An 18545-nucleotide genomic window follows, 5' to 3' on the forward strand; every position below is an offset into this window, starting at 1 on the left:
TTTCTGTTTTTCCACACTACATGTGTAGTTTCGGACTGAATTAAATGAATTCTCTGCCTCCGTGGCTCAAGCTGCGCAAATTATCGGTTTACTCGTTTCTTTGAATTACTTAAAAAGTTACAACCAATATGCTTTATTGGTCTTAATCATGGGATAATTGGCAAAGAATCTATCAGCTGGGGTTTAGGATTACTCGGGCGAGACCTCCGAGCGATACCAGGGGGCGCAGTTCCCCAGCTTCGCCTCAGCCACATCCGGGTTCCACTGCAGGTTCGAGCAGCGTGCAGGCGGAACCTTTCTGTCGCGCCTTCCATTAACTTGTGCGGCGGGGACCATTTAGGCCTTCACGCCCCGCTCTCCACGGGCGCTGCAGTTTGCTTGGGGCAGGGAAGGCGGGTGTGGGGGTTCTGTTTGCTTCTTCCTTTGTCGTGAGCAGCATGGACGTGCTGGCGGAGGAGTTTGGGAGCCTGACTCCGGAGCAGCTGGCGGCGCCCATCCCGACTGTAGAGGTGAGGGCCGGGCGCGCGGGGAGCGGAAGGGGCCGGGACGAGTCCTCAGGGGGCGTTGCCCCGAGAGCTCTCGCCACGGAGGGCTGCGGCCCGCGGCTTCTGCGCATGCTCAGTACTCCGCGCATGCTCAGGCAGCCACGTGGTGGAGGGGGGCTCCTTTCCCCAGCCGGCCGCCGCGTGCGCGTGGAAGGCCCGAGTTCTGCCGAGTTGTCAGCTGCCACGCGGCCCTCGGGTCGGACCCTTTTCACTGGTCGCGTGTGTCAGGGGAGGACTGGTCCTCGCCCACCTGGGGGAACATATTGCATCTTCTCAGGCTTAGAGAGGACAGGGAGGTGCAGGGAGCTTAGGCCGCTTTGATGGGGTCCCGTAGCAGCCTGTGGTGGTCAAACCAAGTCGTCTGAATTGCAGACCAGTTTTCCTCTCTTTTAACTTGGAATTCAAGTTTGGGCTGCAGGAGTATTTTAATCACCCTGGAAACTTACCCAAAATTTTGCCTAGGTGTTTTCTGGGGAGTAGCCCCATCGCTGCCATCCGATGATGAGAAATTAAGGATAACTGCCTTACCGTGAGCTGCCTGATGTTGTTCAGCTGGTGACATAATTTTATTTTCTGGAAAGCCACGTGTTATAACCTCTCTGGGCCTCAAAATCTTCCTTGGTATGGAATGAGGGACTGGAGAAATGAGGCTTGAAACAATAGGCGAGAGATTCCAGGCAGAGGGAAGAGGACTCTTTGAAACCCCGTAGGCAAGGCTGGCTGATGTTTTTGAGGAGCTAAAATCCAGAAGTACTAGAGTGGAGAAGGGTAGAGGAGAGCTGAAAGGTGGAGGAGAGGTAAGGGTCCTGATTATGCAAGGTTTTGTTAGACATGTGAGGGAGCAGTGAGATGCTGTTGAAGGGTTTAAGCAGAAGAGTGATGTGATCAGTGAGTCTATTATAAGAACCTCTTTATAATCATTTGGCGGGTTAATGAGGTCGAATTATAATCAGTCCATCAAATTCAATCTGTGAGTGCCTGCAATACACTGCTGATCGTCATCAGGCAATATTGGATTTTTAACTCTTGAAGAGTTAATATTAAGAGCACTTATTGTGATCTAGGCTCTAAACAGGCCTTACGTTATCTAATTCTCTGAAATAAGCACTGTTTTTACCACATTTTGCCAATTAAGATTTTTGAGACCCAGAAAGGTTAAGTAACTAACCCAGTGTCAGAAGGCTGCCAAATGGCCGATCTGGAATGTGGGCTCTGGAAGTCTGACTCCAGAGTGTTCGTCCTTGACTGCTAACTGGATTCCTTCTCCAGAGAGCTGAAAGAATAAGCCTAAAGGATTTATATTTCTTGCCTGAATTTGCCCAGCTATGAAGGGACCAAAACCACAGTTCGAGTCTTCTGATTTAGGAATAACAGTTCCCTTTCCTGGCCCTCTTCCCAAGCCACATCCCATCTTAAGGGTCCCGCCTACTAAGTCTACTCAAGTCTGAGACTTCATTCCTGCTCTTCTCCCACTTCTGAGTCACTGTCATCTACTAACGAGGCTCCTGATTTGTCCCCACTCCAATCTATTCTCTCCTCTCAGCCATCGGTTTAAACACAGAACACACAAATACGACCGTATTGTTCCCTTGGTTAAAATTCTTCAGTCTCTGCCTATTGCTCTTGGGCAAAATCTAAAGTCTTTACCATGTTTATAAGGCTTTCCTCAGTCTAGGCACTGCTTACTTCTCCAGCCTCTTTTTCTATCTCCCGCCCATCCCTGAGATCTTTCTTCTCTTCTTTTATAGTTCTTTCTGATCTTTCTTTTATTCCTCTTTGTAGACTTACATACAATAAGTGCAGGAATAATAAGTGTTCCATTTCATTAGTTTTCACAGTCATGTATACCCAAACAGCTACCACCCAACACAAGATACAGAACATTTCCATCACCCCAGAAAGTTCCCTTTTCAGTCCCACCACTTGTTGAATTCTAGCGTCATTGATTAGCTTTGCCTGACTTTTTTTTTAAGACAATCTTTTTAGAGCTTTTTAGATTCATAGCAAAATTGAGAGGAAGGTACAGAGATTTCTATATTCCCCCACCTCACTTTATACTTGAAAAATGTTTTTACTTTCTCCAGCTTGTCTGCCTCCCTCCCTGGCCGCTTCTTCTGTCTCCTTTTCTATAGCTGCCTTGTGCCCCTCATCTCTAAATGTTGGAGTGTTCTTGATCTCACTTCATGGAACTCTTCTCCGCCTATACTCTTTAGGAAATCTCTTCCATTACTTGGCTATAATTACCATCCATTTGCTACTTTATATCTCCCTAATTGATATCTCCAGGCCACTCTTTTCCCAAGTTCCAGGCTCATATTTGTTGTTTTTTTGACATCTCCACCCCAATGTCTAATAGATATCTCAGACTTGACATGCCCCCAACCAAATTCCTGATAGCCCCTCCACACCTAAACCTGTTGCTTTGACAGCATTCCTGCTTCCTCATCTCCATAAGTGGCGACTCTGAGGTGTTATTCTTGACTCCTCTTTCTCTCAAAGTCTCTATCTAACCTATTATCAAGTCCTGTTGGCTCTAACTTCACACTGTGTCTCCCAGCTAACCGTTTCTGACTACCTGTACTGGTAGCAGCCCGGAGTATTGTAGTAAGCTCCTAAATGATCTCCCTGCTTCTAACCCTGTCTGTTCTCAACCCAGCAACTCAACCCATCATTTCACCTGATGCAATTAAAATAAGTCACATCACCATGTTGCTTTTTGCTCAGAACCTTCTCGTGCTTCTCATGTCACTCAGAGTGAAAGTCAAAAATTTTACAGTTGCTGCAAGGTCTTGCCTGATCCTTAGGCCCTTAGTGAGAAACCGAGTTTAGACTCAGTTCTACCCATTTGTCAGATTTCCCATTAGCAGATTATGGGATTCATGAAAGGTGTCTTATCATGGTAGGCTATTTACAAACCCAGGAAGGTTATAAAAAGCGGGCCAAAGAACTCCAGACCCATGGCAGTCTGCAGCTGTTTAATGTAGGAGGTGGACACCATGTGTGTCGTCCGTCTGCTGCCCTCAGATGAGCTCTGACCATGCATTAGTTGAGAGAAAATGGAAGGGAGAAAGAACTCAGGAGACCTGCGTTCCCCACCGGATTCTGAAGCTTACTCTCCTTTTCTCAAACTGGCAAACCCCATTTAACTCAGGAAGTGTCATGAGAATAAAATAATGAGGAGAAGTGCTTGGAAGCTTGATCATCAAGAAGATATTAAATTCTATTCTATTTAAGAAGTCTGTGGTGTGTACATATATATATGTATGTGTGTCTACCTGTATTTATATGCATGTACACACGCACATACATGATTTCCATAAAAGTGGTTACAATGTAAAAATTGTTCTTTTTGTTTTGGTTTATTTTCTTTTGCTTCCTATGGTAAAGTGAGTCATTTTTGGTACATTAGAGTAATTTCTTATAGAAATATTGTGGTTCCTAGCACAGAATTCTGATATTCTTATTGTTTTCCTGTTACAGGAAAAATGGAGGCTGCTTCCAGCATTTTTAAAGGTAATGAACATTTAATAATAATTAGTTATTTTTCTGGTGAAAAATCAAGAAATAAGTCTTTTTTTAAGATTAAATTTTTATCACCAAAATTTTTTGACTGTGTATAACTGTGTACCTTGCTAGGTTTTGGAAATACGAGGAATTACAAGGCGGTATCCCTGCCCATGAGGTTCTAGTTGGGGGAGTGGTAATCTAATGTTAGAGACAGGAAGTAGTGTACCTGGTGTCATGGCCGGAGAATAATACAGACTGAAGTGCTGTTGGCAAAAGAGTGATGCCACAGGTGTTCAGAGAGAGCCTCCCAAATGAAGTGAGACAAACCACATCTTAAGAGGAAAGGAGTTAACTAAGCTGAAAGGTAGGATGCAGAGAGCCGGCTTAAGAGAGCTAGCTTAATAGCGGTGCTTGAGAGGAGCCTGCCCAGGGTCTGTAGGAAACAGCGACCAGTCTGTTTGACTGGAATGGATGACTGGATAGTCCGAGGAACTGCTGAATATAAGGGTGTAGGGCTTCAGTTCCGTTTTAACGAGCTTCTTCTCAGAAGCAGGGAGTACTACAAGTGAAACACCACTTGACACCCACGCGGATGGCTGTAGTGGGAAAGAAAGATAGTAAGCGTGGATGAGGATGTAGAGAAATTGGAACCTTTGTGCTCTGCTAGTGGGAATGTAAAATGTTGCAGCCACTTTGGAAAATAGCCTGGCAGTTCCTCGAATGGTTAAACAAAGAGTTACTGTAAGATCCAGCAAGTCTGCTCCTAGGTGTCTACTCAAGAGAAATGAAAACGTATGTCCGTGCAAAAACTTGTACACAAATGTTCATAGCAGCATTATTTATAATAACCAAAAAGTGGAAACACCCCAAATGTGTGTCAACTTATGGATGGATACATAAAATGTGGTATATCCGTATAATGGAATATTATTGGGCAATAAAAAGAAATCAAGTGCTGATACTTACCACAACATGAATAATCTTGAAGGCATTATGCTAAGTGAAAGAATGGAGACTTGAAAATTGAGTTTTCAATTAAATTTTGTTGACTTAGTTCTGTGTTATCAGCAGAGGGGAGAGTGCTGGGAGATGATCCTGGGAGAGCTGTCAGGGCCGTATTTCTGACCCAAATTGGAAGCTATTTTAAAGATTTTTGGCTTTTTTTCTGACAGTAATAGGAAACTATTAAAGAATTTTTAAGTAGAGGAGTGACCAGGAATGAAATAAAATGATAGGTCAAGGAAAGGTTTTTTTTAATATTTAAAAAAGGGTATATAATGTATATTTTTTATATAAAAATATATCTTCATATTATTTATATATTTATATATTTTGTATTATAAAATTTAAATTTTATAAATTTAAACTTATAAATAATGAATTTATAAAATTTATATTATAAATCTATTTTTATATATTTATATATATAAACTATATATTTTTTATATAAAAGTAATTATAACTTGTTTTTAAAGGAACTATACATAAGCATAAGAGAAGGAGTGGTATTTATGATTCAAAAAAGAGGATGTCATCGATGGCACACAGTCCAAGAAGAGAGAGAAAACTTAGTAGAGACATAAGACTGTGGTTATTTCATTCATTCATTCAGTCTTGCATTCATTCATTTAAAGTTGGGCAGACTTTCTTGAAATATACTTGTCCGAGAAGGAAAGTGTAGAGATTTTAATATGTAACTGAAGACAGGAACGCAAAGCTTGTAAGGCTACCAGTGCTCTTGGCCAACAGAATCAAGGCTCAGAATGTTAGGCTGGGATGACAACAGTGCAGAGGGACAAATGTAAATCCTGGTACTTAGTTTTGCACAAGTACCAAATGGGGTGTGCTTAACTTAATAGCATTTTTTTGTGAAGATAAAATTACCTTTTGAGTTTTAGTTGATGAGCCATAAATGTGGGCTGTTTCTTTAATAGCAGTGGTATAATATGCAGAATGAGGGAGGTGGCAGCCCCCTGTACACTGGTCAGACTGTCCAGAATGTTGTCAGTGAGTTCAGGGTGCTCATCTTAAGAGGAACATGGACAAACTGGAGCAAGTCCACGAGGAGGCCGTTGGCTGCTGAAGGGTCTGGAAGACTTGCATGGGAGAAATAGTTGAAGGGCCTGTTCAGCCTGGAAGTGAGAACGTGAAAGATTGATGTGATAACTGAATGGACTGTCCTAGAACATTTATTTTCTCCAGAAGAGACAGTTAAGTCCATGGGGTGGAAACTGGAGGAAGGCAGACCTCAGGTCATTATAAGGTTGAATTTTTTCCCCATCAATCAGGACTCCTTCAAAATGTGATGGTTGCTTTGTAAGCCAGTGAGATCCCCAATGAGGAAGTGTAATTAAAGCAAAGGTTCTATGATTATTGGTTAGGAATGTTCTAGAAGTGTTGAACTAATTGTGTTTGAAAATTAATGTAAAGAAAATGAACATGCACAGTCCTTTTAAATCTTAAGATTTTGGAGTCTGTGTGTTTGTTGTTCCAGCGTTTTCCATTACAGCACACAGTACTATCTGTGCAGACATTTCTGACTTCTGAGATGAAAAGGAGGTCACTCTTAGCTGGTATCTGATCTTCAGTTCCCTGAGTTTCAATTTAAAATGCAATTATTTTCAGTTTTCTTAATAAAGATCTTTATTTTTTCCCACTTCATTCTTCTATAAGTGATATAAATAGCCAGAGTTTGGATATGTGAAAATCATGAAATTGCCATAAGGGAGAAAGATAAAGAATATAATAGGCATTTTTTGAGGGTTGAAGAGATAATGCTCAATTGCTATATTTGTTTCTTGGATTTTTTTGAAAATTCAAAGTATGCAGAGTAAATCCTGCCTTATTTATTAACTTGAGGGAGTCATTAGGTATATTCAAATACTCCTATCTTGAACTCCAAAGATCAGGTTGCTTCTCAAGGAGGAAAATTTGAGGGTGTACTAGTAAGATGGAGGAGAAATTCAAGGAGGGTACATAAATGTGAAGTTTTACTAAATAGAAGTCAGGGATTGTTTTTCTCACTTTGGTTTTGAGAAAAATTTGATGATCACCTATTATTGGAGTCTGTTATATAATCTGCTACTTTGTTGCTAACCTACCTTTTACTTTTTATCTGTTTAGGTTAAAGGCCTTGTGAAACAGCATATAGATTCGTTTAACTATTTCATTAATGTAGAGGTAAGCATCAGATCTTAGAAATAGACGTAGCTAGGAATTGATTGGAAGCCAGAGTCTTTACTACTGTTGTTCTTTCCACTGCAGATAAAGAAGATCATGAAAGCCAATGAAAAGGTTACGAGTGATGCTGACCCCATGTGGTACTTAAAGTAAGGAATCAACTGCTGTTAATTGGCTCTTTTGATTCTATCTAAGATTTTTTAAAGTGAATGTAGTTGCTATCAAAACTTTTAAATAATTTTAAATAATTTTTAAATAATTTAAAACTTTTAAATATTTTAAATAATTTTTATCTGTTTAATAAGAAGTTAATTGTCAAGTGCTCAGTTTTTAATTGTCACTATCAAGTACTCAATTTTTAGTTGGTAAACTATAACAAGTAGAGTTTGTTTGAGAAGTTACTGAAACTATTAGGTTTTAAATTTTTTTAAAACAATTTTAGATGTAGAGAAAAATTACAAAAGTAGTACAGAGTTCCTTCCCCCAGCTTATCCTAATACTATCATCGTACATAACCAAAGCACAGTTAGCAGAATGGAGAAGTTAGCATTGATAGAATACTATCCACTAATCTGGAGATCTTACTAAAGTTTTCCCATTAGCGTCCTTTTTCTGGTCCAGGATTCAATTCAGGGCCCTACGTTGTGCTTAGGTGCCGTGTCTCCGTAGTCTCCTCCAACCTGTGCCAGCTCCTCCAGCTTCCCTGGTCTTTCAGGACCTTGACACTTTTGAAGGATTCTGCTCAGTTGTTTTGTGGAAGATCCTTCGATTTGTGTTTGTATGATGTTTGCTTATGATTAGATTGGATTATGGATTTTTGGTAAGAATACCGTAGAAGCGATGTTTTGTCATTTTCACTGCATCGTATCAGGGAGTGCAGAGGTCAATATATTTTCTTACTAGTGATTTTCACTTTGTTCACTGATTAAGGTAGTATCTTCCAAATTTCTCCACTGTCAAGTTGCTATTTTTCCTTTTGTAATTAAGAAGTATCTTAGGGGGAGATCCTTTGAGACTATGCAGATATCTTATTTCTCATCACATCTTATCCACTAATTTTAGCATACATTGATGTTTCTTACCTATAACTGTTATTGCTGTGATGTTTGCCTAATGGGACCCTCTATTTCCATCATTCCTTCTACATTAATATTGGAATTCTACATAAGGAAGAGATTTTTCTTCCCTTCATTTATCTATCTATAATTTTATTTATGTCAATATGAATTCATGGATATTTATTTTATTCTATGGATCATCATCCAGTACCATCATTATTGTGTGGCTCAGATTGCATGGGAAGATTCTTCAGGTTGACTCCTGTGTCCTTTCAACACGCTCCTGTTAATATTTCAAGCACCCCTTTGCTTTTTGGCACCATGAGCTGTGGTTCATCTGGTATTTTCCCTGTTCCAGCCTGGAATCAACTGTTTCTTCAAGGAGCCCTAGTATCTCTTATTGGAGAATAGTTTTTAGAAATTAAGGTATGGATACTGAAGCCTCCATAGACAGAGCTAGGAAATATATGTGTGTATACTAACACGTGCATACACACGCACCTGTATTTCTATAGCCTCTCCTCTTTTATACATATTAAAAACCATGCATACTGATACCCCTGATTGTAATCCAACTCTACAAGACTCATTCTAACCTCCTGTCTTTCCTTCTTTGTAGCTTCTATCCCTGACAGTGAGAAGCCTAGATCATTATCCACACTATATTTACTTAGTTATTCAGTCCTAGAATATACATAAAGTAGTTTCAGAATTGTTCATTCATGCCTCTGTGAGAGTGAAATTTACTAAATGGAGTAAAATATTGGTATACCACTTTTGTATCTTTACGGTATCGACTCAAAATGCAGTTTTCCAAAGTTACTTTGATCAGTCTTCTGTCACACCTTTTCAGTGCAGTTATGTTATGAATTTGTGATGCAGTAATGTTTGTGTTCCATCTGGGTTCCCCCTGCATCCTGATTGATTTTAATTATGCATTTATTTTTTGGGTATCTGAAACACTATTATGATTGTACAAGTTAGACCTATAGAAAAAAGTATGTTAAGGAAATTGTCACTCCCCTCCCAATTCCTTCCACCTTCTTCCCAGGTACTTCCTGTAGGTAACCAATCTCATTAGTTTCTACTTTCTCCTTCCCATGTTGCTTTTGTACAAATGAGCATATATATTTTTTCCCCTTATATCCCCTTTCTTAACATGAATGATAGCTTACTGTAGATACTCTTTTGCACTTTGCTTTTTTCATCAGGTATCATTTTTAGGAGCTGTATTTCCAGTATTTTTGTAAGGAGATGTGCAGTAATTTTTGAAAAGAATTTTTGATAGCTTTCCAAAGGAGGGAAAATACTATCTGTACCGTCACTTCAAGAAGATCTCCAATTATAATTTTAAATTTGTCATCCTTAGCGAGATAAGCATTTGTCAAAGTATAATCCTTATATTTGGGAGGAAAATAGCTTGTCTGTTTATTTGTCCTTTGAGGGGGTATCGTTGTAATGGAATAATTTGCTTTTCAGATATCTTAATATCTATGTCGGGCTTCCTGATGTGGAAGAAAGCTTCAATGTGACTCGACCAGTGTCCCCTCATGAGGTAATCCTCAACCTTACTTTAATTGGATTTGCTTGCTTTTAGTCAAACAGTCTGTGCCCTTAATATTTATTCTTAAAAGATTTAAAAACAGGAGAAAAAGTCTTATGAGGCAAAGACAACCAAAATAAATAAGCACCTGTATAATACTGTAATATATTAGGAAGCAGTTCTGCACTATTTAGTTTTTCATTTAATCTTAATTAACTTGCACTGTTAATAACTGTGTTCTGTTTCTGAGCTTTTTAGCCATCTTTCCTTATGCCCCCTCGCCGGCCACTTTGCCTGGCGTGGTGAGCTGCTCGTCGCACAGGGTACTTGTTTAGCACATTTTTGAGGGTCAACAGGCAATGTGTCAGGCAGAGGAGCCTGAGGACTGGGAGCTCACAGTCTAATAGAAGAGATGGATGCGAAGAGAATTTAAATACCAGGGTTTTGACAGAGCTACAGACAAAAGCCTATAGAACAGGCCTAGTTATTGGCTTTTAATAGATTCTAGCTTTCTTTTCAAATTCATCCACTTAATGTCCATAATTTGGAATTGATTTGGGAAAGGAAATGATTTTTGTAGCTATGTCTGGTTTGTGCCAATGTAAGGCTAAAATGGCAATTAGAGAACGTAGCACAGGAATCTTTATTAAGCAACAAGTAAGGTATTAGAGTCTTGTGGCTGTCTGAACAAGGTTAAACAGGAAGCATGATCAAGTGACCAGACATTTGTAGGGGCGAATTTTGGTATTAGTCACCAAGTGTTGATTGAACATTTATTTTGTGCCGCAGCATTGAGACATACCAGAGAAATGAGACACAGTATCTTTCCTCAAGGAGTTCATAGTCTTGTGGGGAGATTAAAATAGCAAACATGTGAGACAGACACACCAGGGACTGCAGACTTGAGTGCTCAGAAGTGTCAGGTAGATGAGGTCCATATGTGACGTTGTGTTGAATATGCAGTGGTGAGGACTGGAGTGTTGGAAAGTGCGTGCCCCACTTTGGCTTTTCCTACCTCTGTTTTGCTAAAACTTTCCAATTTTTCAAGAACTAAGCAGCCAGTTAGCAATTTCCAAGTCGTCTTCTAAACTCTGTTATTGAATTCAGAGAAGGAGGAAGACAAAGTAGTTTCAAGTAGTTCGAGAAAGCTGAGGCTACAATTGTCAGTATAATTATTCTTCCTGATATTGAAAAAAGCTACATGGGTATTACCACAATTAGAGAGAGAGGGTGCAGGGATTACTGAGGGATTTTTGACTCGTGGAGAGATGGGCGAGTGGGAGAGCAGGAGGGTGGGCAGTCACGGGACCTGCAGCACGGTTGGCAGGGTGCAGCTACTGCAGACTGGACCAGCGCAGCCCTATTCCTGCAAAAAGAGAGAGACTGAGAGAGACAGAGGGAGCTACAGGGATCGTTTGGGGCCTAGGGAATGGATCCCCATTTTTACCACATTGGCTGAGTTTCATTGCCATTTGAAGGGATAAGTTTGTTAAAATCCATGAATGTTTGCCTATCATGGGCATTACTTTAGTTTTGTTAATAAAATTGAGATAATATTTATATAATAGCTGTATACCAAGATACCTTTCTAAAAGTATATATTTATACTCATGGGAATTAAAATTATTCTCATCCTCATTTTATATGCTAGGAAACTGAGATGCAGAAGGGTGATTTAAAACTTAATTGGTATAGCCAGAATTTGACCACAGGCAAGACAGTCCGCACTCTGAACGACTGTGCCACCCTGCCTTTGCTCCGACCTGAAGGAGAGGGCTTGATCTAATTGAATATAAGATAAACAATTTTTATTGGTTAATAATAGGGATATCTGGTATTTTTAAATCCTAGGCACAGTTAAAAAGGCTGGAAAAAATTTAAATCTTAACTATTTTTGGTTCAGTAGCAGCCAGAGAGAGGATTCAGTACTTATAAATTGCATGGTGGATGTTTAGAGAAATTCTCTTTTTGAGACTACAAGTCACCTGATGACCATCAATATAATGGGAAAGTCATTGGAAGATTTTGATGGGGTTTCCTATGTTTATCATGGCTGAGGCATGGGCATCATTTCGAGAGTCACTGCCATGTAAAGCTAAAGCACACACCAATGTCTAAAGTTCCACAAATGATTCAGGAATTATTAGAATGACATGATGAATGATTTGTGCTATAGCATATCACTTGCTAAGGAATTTTGTCATATAGTTTATTTGGAGAAGAAAAGGAAGTATAGTTTAAATTTTTTAGTTCGTGTATTTGTATACTTTAGTTATTATACTGGTTAACTGTTTTGAATAAGCCAGCCACATTGGTTACCTTCCATGGACCCATTTGCAAGGAACAATCTAATTGTTTCAAAGATGTGGCAGCAGACTGGTGATGGTGTCAGATCAGTGAGAATTTAGTGTTCCATTCCTGGGCTGGCAGGGCCAGGGATGCTGTGGCGATGTCTAGATCAATAGCTGGTGTTGCTCCCCTCAAGAAGATGGTAGGCTCATAACTCCCAGTGTCCTAAGGCAGCACATGGAACAGCTCAGTGTTCTGTGGAGAGATCACAAGTGGGCTGTATTTCTACTAGACACAGAGCTCTTGGACCCTGCCAGGACCCTTTCTGTTCCCGCGAGGAGCAGTGACTGTCTGACTGTATTTCAGTGCCGTCTGCGGGACATGACGTACTCGGCCCCCATCACGGTGGATATTGAGTACACCCGAGGCAGCCAGAGGATCATCCGCAACGCCTTACCCATTGGCAGGTGAGAAATGACGTCCGTGTTGGAGCCACGCTGTCTGCATTCCAGCCCTGTGATGTGACCTTGAGCAAGTACTGAAGTTCTCTGCCCCATTTCCTCACCTGAAAAATGTGGGAAAGGGTGCCACTTCATGGGGTTATTTAATGGATTCCATGAGCCAGCACAGGTAAAGCACTGGGAGCAGTGTCCAGCGTATAGTTGTGGTTATTAGTTTTGAACTGTGAAATCTTTTCTGTAAAGTTAAGGGGAATGCTTCCATTCCCTCCTGTGACTCCAGGCAGTTCGGAGCATTAGGTAAGGTAGCATTTCAGTGAACTCTCCTGGGCTGGTCTTCTTGATGGATTCATGTATCTTTTAAGTTTGAGTTTTCCTGGAAGTTTGAGTGTTTCCCATGTAGCAGTATTTAAGGGAGAAGTTACTTATTGCCCAGAACAAGCTAGGAAATGATAGCCAGCATTAGCTAGCATTTTTGCAGTCTGCTTTTCCTAATTAGAGAAATATATTGACTCTCCTATAGAAATGGACATAACCCACATTAATAATAATAATAATAATAATAATAATGCTTAATAATGATATTGGACTTTAAACTTACTCCAAATAATTCCCATTCAAGTGTTTTCCCCTCTTCAAAAGTGCTAGAAGCTTAATAAACAGTCCATTCGTTCAACAAATATGCACCAGCTTCCTGTCATTTGTCATGCACTGTGCTAGGTACTCAGGTAAACAGAAGATAGTTAAGATACAGCTCCTGTCAGCTCCCGTAAATCCCAGCTGCCAGGGAAGGCAGGCTTAAGTAACTATGGCACCACTGGGTAAGTACTTGGATAGAGAAGTCCAGAATACTGTGGGAACACACAAGTTTAGCAAATCCTTCCCCAATTTCTCCTAAGGAAGGGGCTATTTGTATTGTTTCTCTCCTCATTCTTCAGTAAGGAAGATAAGTAGGGATATTAAAATGTTAATCTTTGTTGTAGCAGGACAGTTTATCAGTGTTAAGATGAGAGCTTTTCTCTTTCTTATATGTGGGCCACACTTGTGTCCAGTTAAATCTGGACCACTGCTAAATTCTTACCCAGATGAGGTAAGGAAGATGTGAAGGAAAGACTGGAGAGATAGGAGCACAACCAAAGTAGTTGTTAAGATTTAGGGTTCAGATCCAGGTTAAAGAGAAGGCAGGGAAGGGCGTGAATGTAGCTAGTATTTGTTGTATACCTACTGTGTGCCAGCTGCAGTGATGGGTGATTTCATTGGTTAGCCCTGCATTCATAAAAATGACCTCTGTTAATTAGAATGGTTATATGTAGCATGCACTACCTACATTAAATACATTATCTCATTTAATTGTTTTTTATCTAAAAATTTTAGTTTAATCCAAATAACATTTGTACATGGTAACAAACCCAGTAGTGCATAAGAACATTTGATACAGAGCAGTAGTCTTCCTCCCAAACCTTCCTCACCCCGGTCCCCTTCCCAACCTCATAACCATTTCTGTTATTTTTCTGGTGGTGATCAAGTCTATAACTTTAAATGCTTTGCTTATACCTTTATTTCTTGATACATCGACTTTAGACACTATTTATTGACTCCTAATAAAGGTGTGGATTAGCTTATCTCTGTCACCCCCTGTCCTCCTTCCTTCCTCCTCTAAATTTTGTTTCTTATTTTTAATCCTTCTTATGGGTACTGTGGTCATTTTACTATTCCTATATCTTAGTGTTTTGATTTCCTTTTGTGTAAAGTGAGGATATTTCTATCCCTACCTTCCCATTATGGTTTCTTTTTTAACCTATGGGTTACTTAGAAGACTGTTTTAAAATTTCCGAATTGGTGCTTTATGTCAGTCTTTGCAACTTTATGGAGACCTGTTTCTTTTCATACATGTTTCAGGTGTGTTTGGAAGCAAGGGGTAGTCTCTGGTTGCGTCCTTGTCTATGTTTTTCCTTCAGATTGAGCTTGCTAATTGTGTTCTTTAGATGTTATGTATCTTCACTGATATTTGATTTTTTCGTTCTCAGTTACTGGTAGAGATGTGTTAAAATCTCCCACTATGGTGGCAAATGTATGCATTTCGCCTTACCTTTTTGTTTATTTTTGCTTTTTGAAGTTATGGTATTAGATGCATAGAATTTAGAATTTTTAGGTCTTTCTGATGAATTGAACCTTTTATTATTATGTGTTTATTTTCTTTCTCTCTTGTAATATTTTTTGCCTCAAAATTTATTTTGTCTGCTCTTAATATAACCACATCTGCTTTCTTTTGGTTATTTTTATGGCATATCGTTTTTAAAATCCTTTTCTTTCTAATCTTTCTATGTCTGTAGTTTTTTGTTTTTTTTTTTTAAAGATTGGCACCTGAGCTAATATCTGTTGCCAATCTTTTTATCTTCTTTTTCTCCCCAAATCCCCCCAGTACATAGTTGTGTATTCTGATTGTAGGTCACTCTGGTTGTGCTAATGTGGGATGCCTCCTCAACATGACTGGATGAGCGGTCCCATGTGCGCGCCCAGGATCCAAACCGGTGAAATCCTGGGCTGCTGAAGCAGAGCATGCGAACTTAACCACTCCGCCACGGGGCCAGCCCCTGTCCATATGTTTTAGCTACATTTGGAGTAAACTGCATATGGCTAGATTTTTAAAAACTTTACCTGACGGGGATAGCCCTGTGGCCAAGTGGTAAAGTTCACGTGCTATGCTTTGGCAGCCCAGGGTTTTGCCGGTTCGAATTCTGGGCACGGACATGGCACTGCTCATTAAACCACGCTGAGGTGGCATCCCACATGCCACAACTAGCAGGACCCACAACTAAAAATATACACCTGTGTACAGGGGTCTTTGGGGAGAAAAAGGAAAAACAAATCTTTAAAAAAAAAAAAATTTACCTGAGAATGTAGTCCATTTACATTTATCATGTTACTGATGTATTTGGATATACTTCTGTCAACTTATTTTGTACTTTAAATTTGTCCAGCTTGTCATATATTTCAGTTTTTTTCTCTTTTTGCCTTTTGGATTAATGGAAGTTTTTTTTTTCCTTACTCTCCCTCAAGAGGTTGAAAGTTGTATACAGTATTTCTGATTGTTTATGTTTAGTTTATAAATTTTAAAATACATACTTAACAAAGTTTGAAAATAATCAATATCTTTATTCTCCTCCTGGAAAGAACAAGGACCTTAGAGAGCTTTGACTTGTTTATGTGCCTTTGTTGTGCCAAATTTTAGTTCTACCTTGGTTTTTTTTTTAGCACATAAATCAGAATTATTATTATTGTCTTAAAGTTAATATTTGTTATAGTTACCCACGTTATTTACCATTTTCTTTGTGTTACCGTACACATTTGCCTGTCAGATTCTCATTCCACATTTATTTTTCATCTTCCTGAAGTGCTATCTTTTAGAAACTCTTTTAGTGAGGGTCTGTGAGTAGTAACTTCTCTCAGTTTTTGTCTGAAATTATCCTTGTGTCAGCCTCATTCTGAAGGATGGTTCAACAGAGTGCACGCATCTCGGTTGACAGCGTGTCTCTCAGCACTGGCAGTGACCACTCCACTGGCAATCCTTCCCTTTTTGGGAACTTGCCTTTTCTTCTAGCTGGGTTTTAAATCATCTCTCTGCCTTTGGTGTTTTGTATCTTAACTGTGTTTAGGTGGAGCTTTCTTTTTTTTTTTTTTTTTAAAGATTTTATTTTTTCCTTTTTCTCCCCAAAGCCCCCCGTACATAGTTGTGTATTCTTCGTTGTGGGTCCTTCTAGTTGTGGCATGTGGGACGCTGCCTCAGCGTGGTCTGATGAGCAGTGCCGTGTCCGCGCCCAGGATTCAAACCAATGAAACACTGGGCCGCCTGCAGTGAAGTGCGCCAACTTAACCACTCGGCCACCGGGCCAGCCCCTAGGTGGGGCTTTCTTTTTATTTATCCTGCATAGATATTATTGTAAGGATTTATGGCTTTTACACATTTTTAAAACTTCTCAGCCATTATCTCTGAATAGGACTTCTCACCCATTCTGTATATTCTCTTCCTCTAGAAGTCAGAAGAGACATATATGAGACCCTCTCACTCCAGCCTTCTTTGACTTTTAAACTCTTTCGTATCTTCCATCTCTTTGTCTCTCTGAAATACATTCTCAACTTCTTCAGATCTCTTTTCCAATTGAGTAATTCTGTCTTCAGCAGTGTCAAATCTACTATTATTCAAACTATTCATAGATTTTTAAATTAATGCTTACATTTTTCATTTTTGAAGTGTTACTTAGTTCTTGTTGAAAACTGCCTGGTTAGTTTTGATAGTTAGTCAGTCTCTTGTTCCTTATACTTTGACTCATTGTGCTATTTCTACATAACTAATGAGAATCACTTTGTTTACCATGAATGAAGAGTTGCTGCCGTTTCTGACTTTCACTAAAGCCTGTCTGCAAAGTTCAAGGAAATCAAACATTTGAGTTTTTGTTATCTGTACCAGAAGAGCATTGTGCCTGAGGAAATACTTCATTTCATCAGCTGTCTCATGTAACTCCATTCCTCTGCCTTTTCTAACACGCTAGAGAAGAAGGCAGACCCCTTAGAGATGTTTGTAGTGCATGATTTGTATTCTTCTCACCTTTTTTTTTTGCCAGTGACAATCTTTGTGTGATATTTTCTTTTGTTTTATTTTAAACAGAATGCCCATAATGCTACGTAGTTCGAACTGTGTTCTCACAGGAAAAACGCCAGCAGAATTTGCCAAACTGAATGAATGTCCGTTAGATCCAGGTAGGTGTGATTCCTCGGATTTACCCCCTTTCCTTTTCTTTTTTGCTTTTGTTTTACTGTTGATGTTGTTTTAGTTTTTCTTTGGAGGAAGATTAGCCCTGAGCTAACATCTGCTGCCAATCTTCCTCTTTTTTTTTCGCTGATGAAGGCTGGCCCTGATGTAATATCTGTGCCCATCTTCCTCTACTTTATATGTAGGATGCCTGCCACAGCATGGCTTGACAAGCAGTGTGTAGGTCCACACCTGGGATCCAAACCAGCGAACCCTGGGCCGCCAATGCAGAACATGTAAACTTAACTGCAGCGCCACCGGGCTGGCCCCTGTTGATGTTGTTTTAACATTTTTCTGCAAACGCAATAGCAGCCTTTCTGCTGTATGATGAACTTGAACTTGGATAAAACTTCATTCATAAAACTTCTGGAAATTTGGCTCTAACTTTATTCTATTACTCTGTATTTCTGAAAAATATGCTATTTCCTCTTTTATTTCAAGTTTAAAACTTTAATACTCAAGTTCTGAGGTATTGCTATGGTTTGTCAGTCTTTTCTTTGTCTCTGCTCAATGGTTTCTTTTGGTATGCTTACAAATTCAAGAATAATCTCACACTTATTTGTCTAGCTGGACTGAACAGACTCAAATAGCTCACTGTAGATGGGTTTAAATGCAGTAAAGGGGCAAAAAAATGAATCTTGTAAGTTTTTAACAATTATGTTTTCTGTACTATTTCTAGGCAGTTTCTTTTGTAAAGTTTCAAGCTTTACGTTTAACAGAGAGCTTCTTTTAATTCTTTAACTCATGTTTCACATTGATTTAATTTATAGTTACTTTAATCTCATTCCTTTGAAGTTGCATTAATGTAGACTCCAAGAAGGTTTTGGAAAGACCTTAACAAGGTAACTTTACTAGACTATAGTAAAATGTTGTGTAAGTCAAATATGTTGCCTTTTTTTTGCTTATATGCTGCAGGTAAAATAAAGTCTCACTTTATCTTATTCTGAATTGTGTGCAAAAAATGTGTGATAATGTTTTATGAGTTTTATTGAATATAGAATATTATTTTGGAAGCCTAATCTTACTCTACCATTGTCACTGATTTGTTAGAAAACTTAGAGCGAATTTCAGTTTATATTAAAGATTGTTGGTATTTTTGTGCTTAAGAAATCTAAGGAGTAATTTTTTCACATTTTTCACTTGCCTCTTATGTAT

At 39.2% G+C, this 18545-nt stretch overlaps 1 protein-coding gene across 1 annotated transcript in view; it reads left to right on the plus strand.

Annotated features, from left to right (window-relative positions):
- The first annotated feature begins 246 nt into the window (after positions 1-246).
- Positions 247-18545, plus strand: part of POLR3B (RNA polymerase III subunit B) — a 115733-nt gene continuing 97434 nt past the window's right edge. Inside the window, exons 1-7 of the mRNA XM_001498980.7 lie at positions 247-509; positions 4026-4058; positions 7176-7232; positions 7317-7381; positions 9770-9845; positions 12489-12589; positions 17247-17338. Coding sequence (XP_001499030.1) covers positions 438-509; positions 4026-4058; positions 7176-7232; positions 7317-7381; positions 9770-9845; positions 12489-12589; positions 17247-17338 — 496 coding nt within the window. The 5' untranslated portion in view covers positions 247-437. The remainder of the gene's footprint in view (positions 510-4025; positions 4059-7175; positions 7233-7316; positions 7382-9769; positions 9846-12488; positions 12590-17246; positions 17339-18545) is intronic.

The sequence above is a fragment of the Equus caballus genome, chromosome 28, assembly GCF_041296265.1.
Source record: "Equus caballus isolate H_3958 breed thoroughbred chromosome 28, TB-T2T, whole genome shotgun sequence".
Lineage (NCBI taxonomy): Eukaryota > Metazoa > Chordata > Mammalia > Perissodactyla > Equidae > Equus > Equus caballus.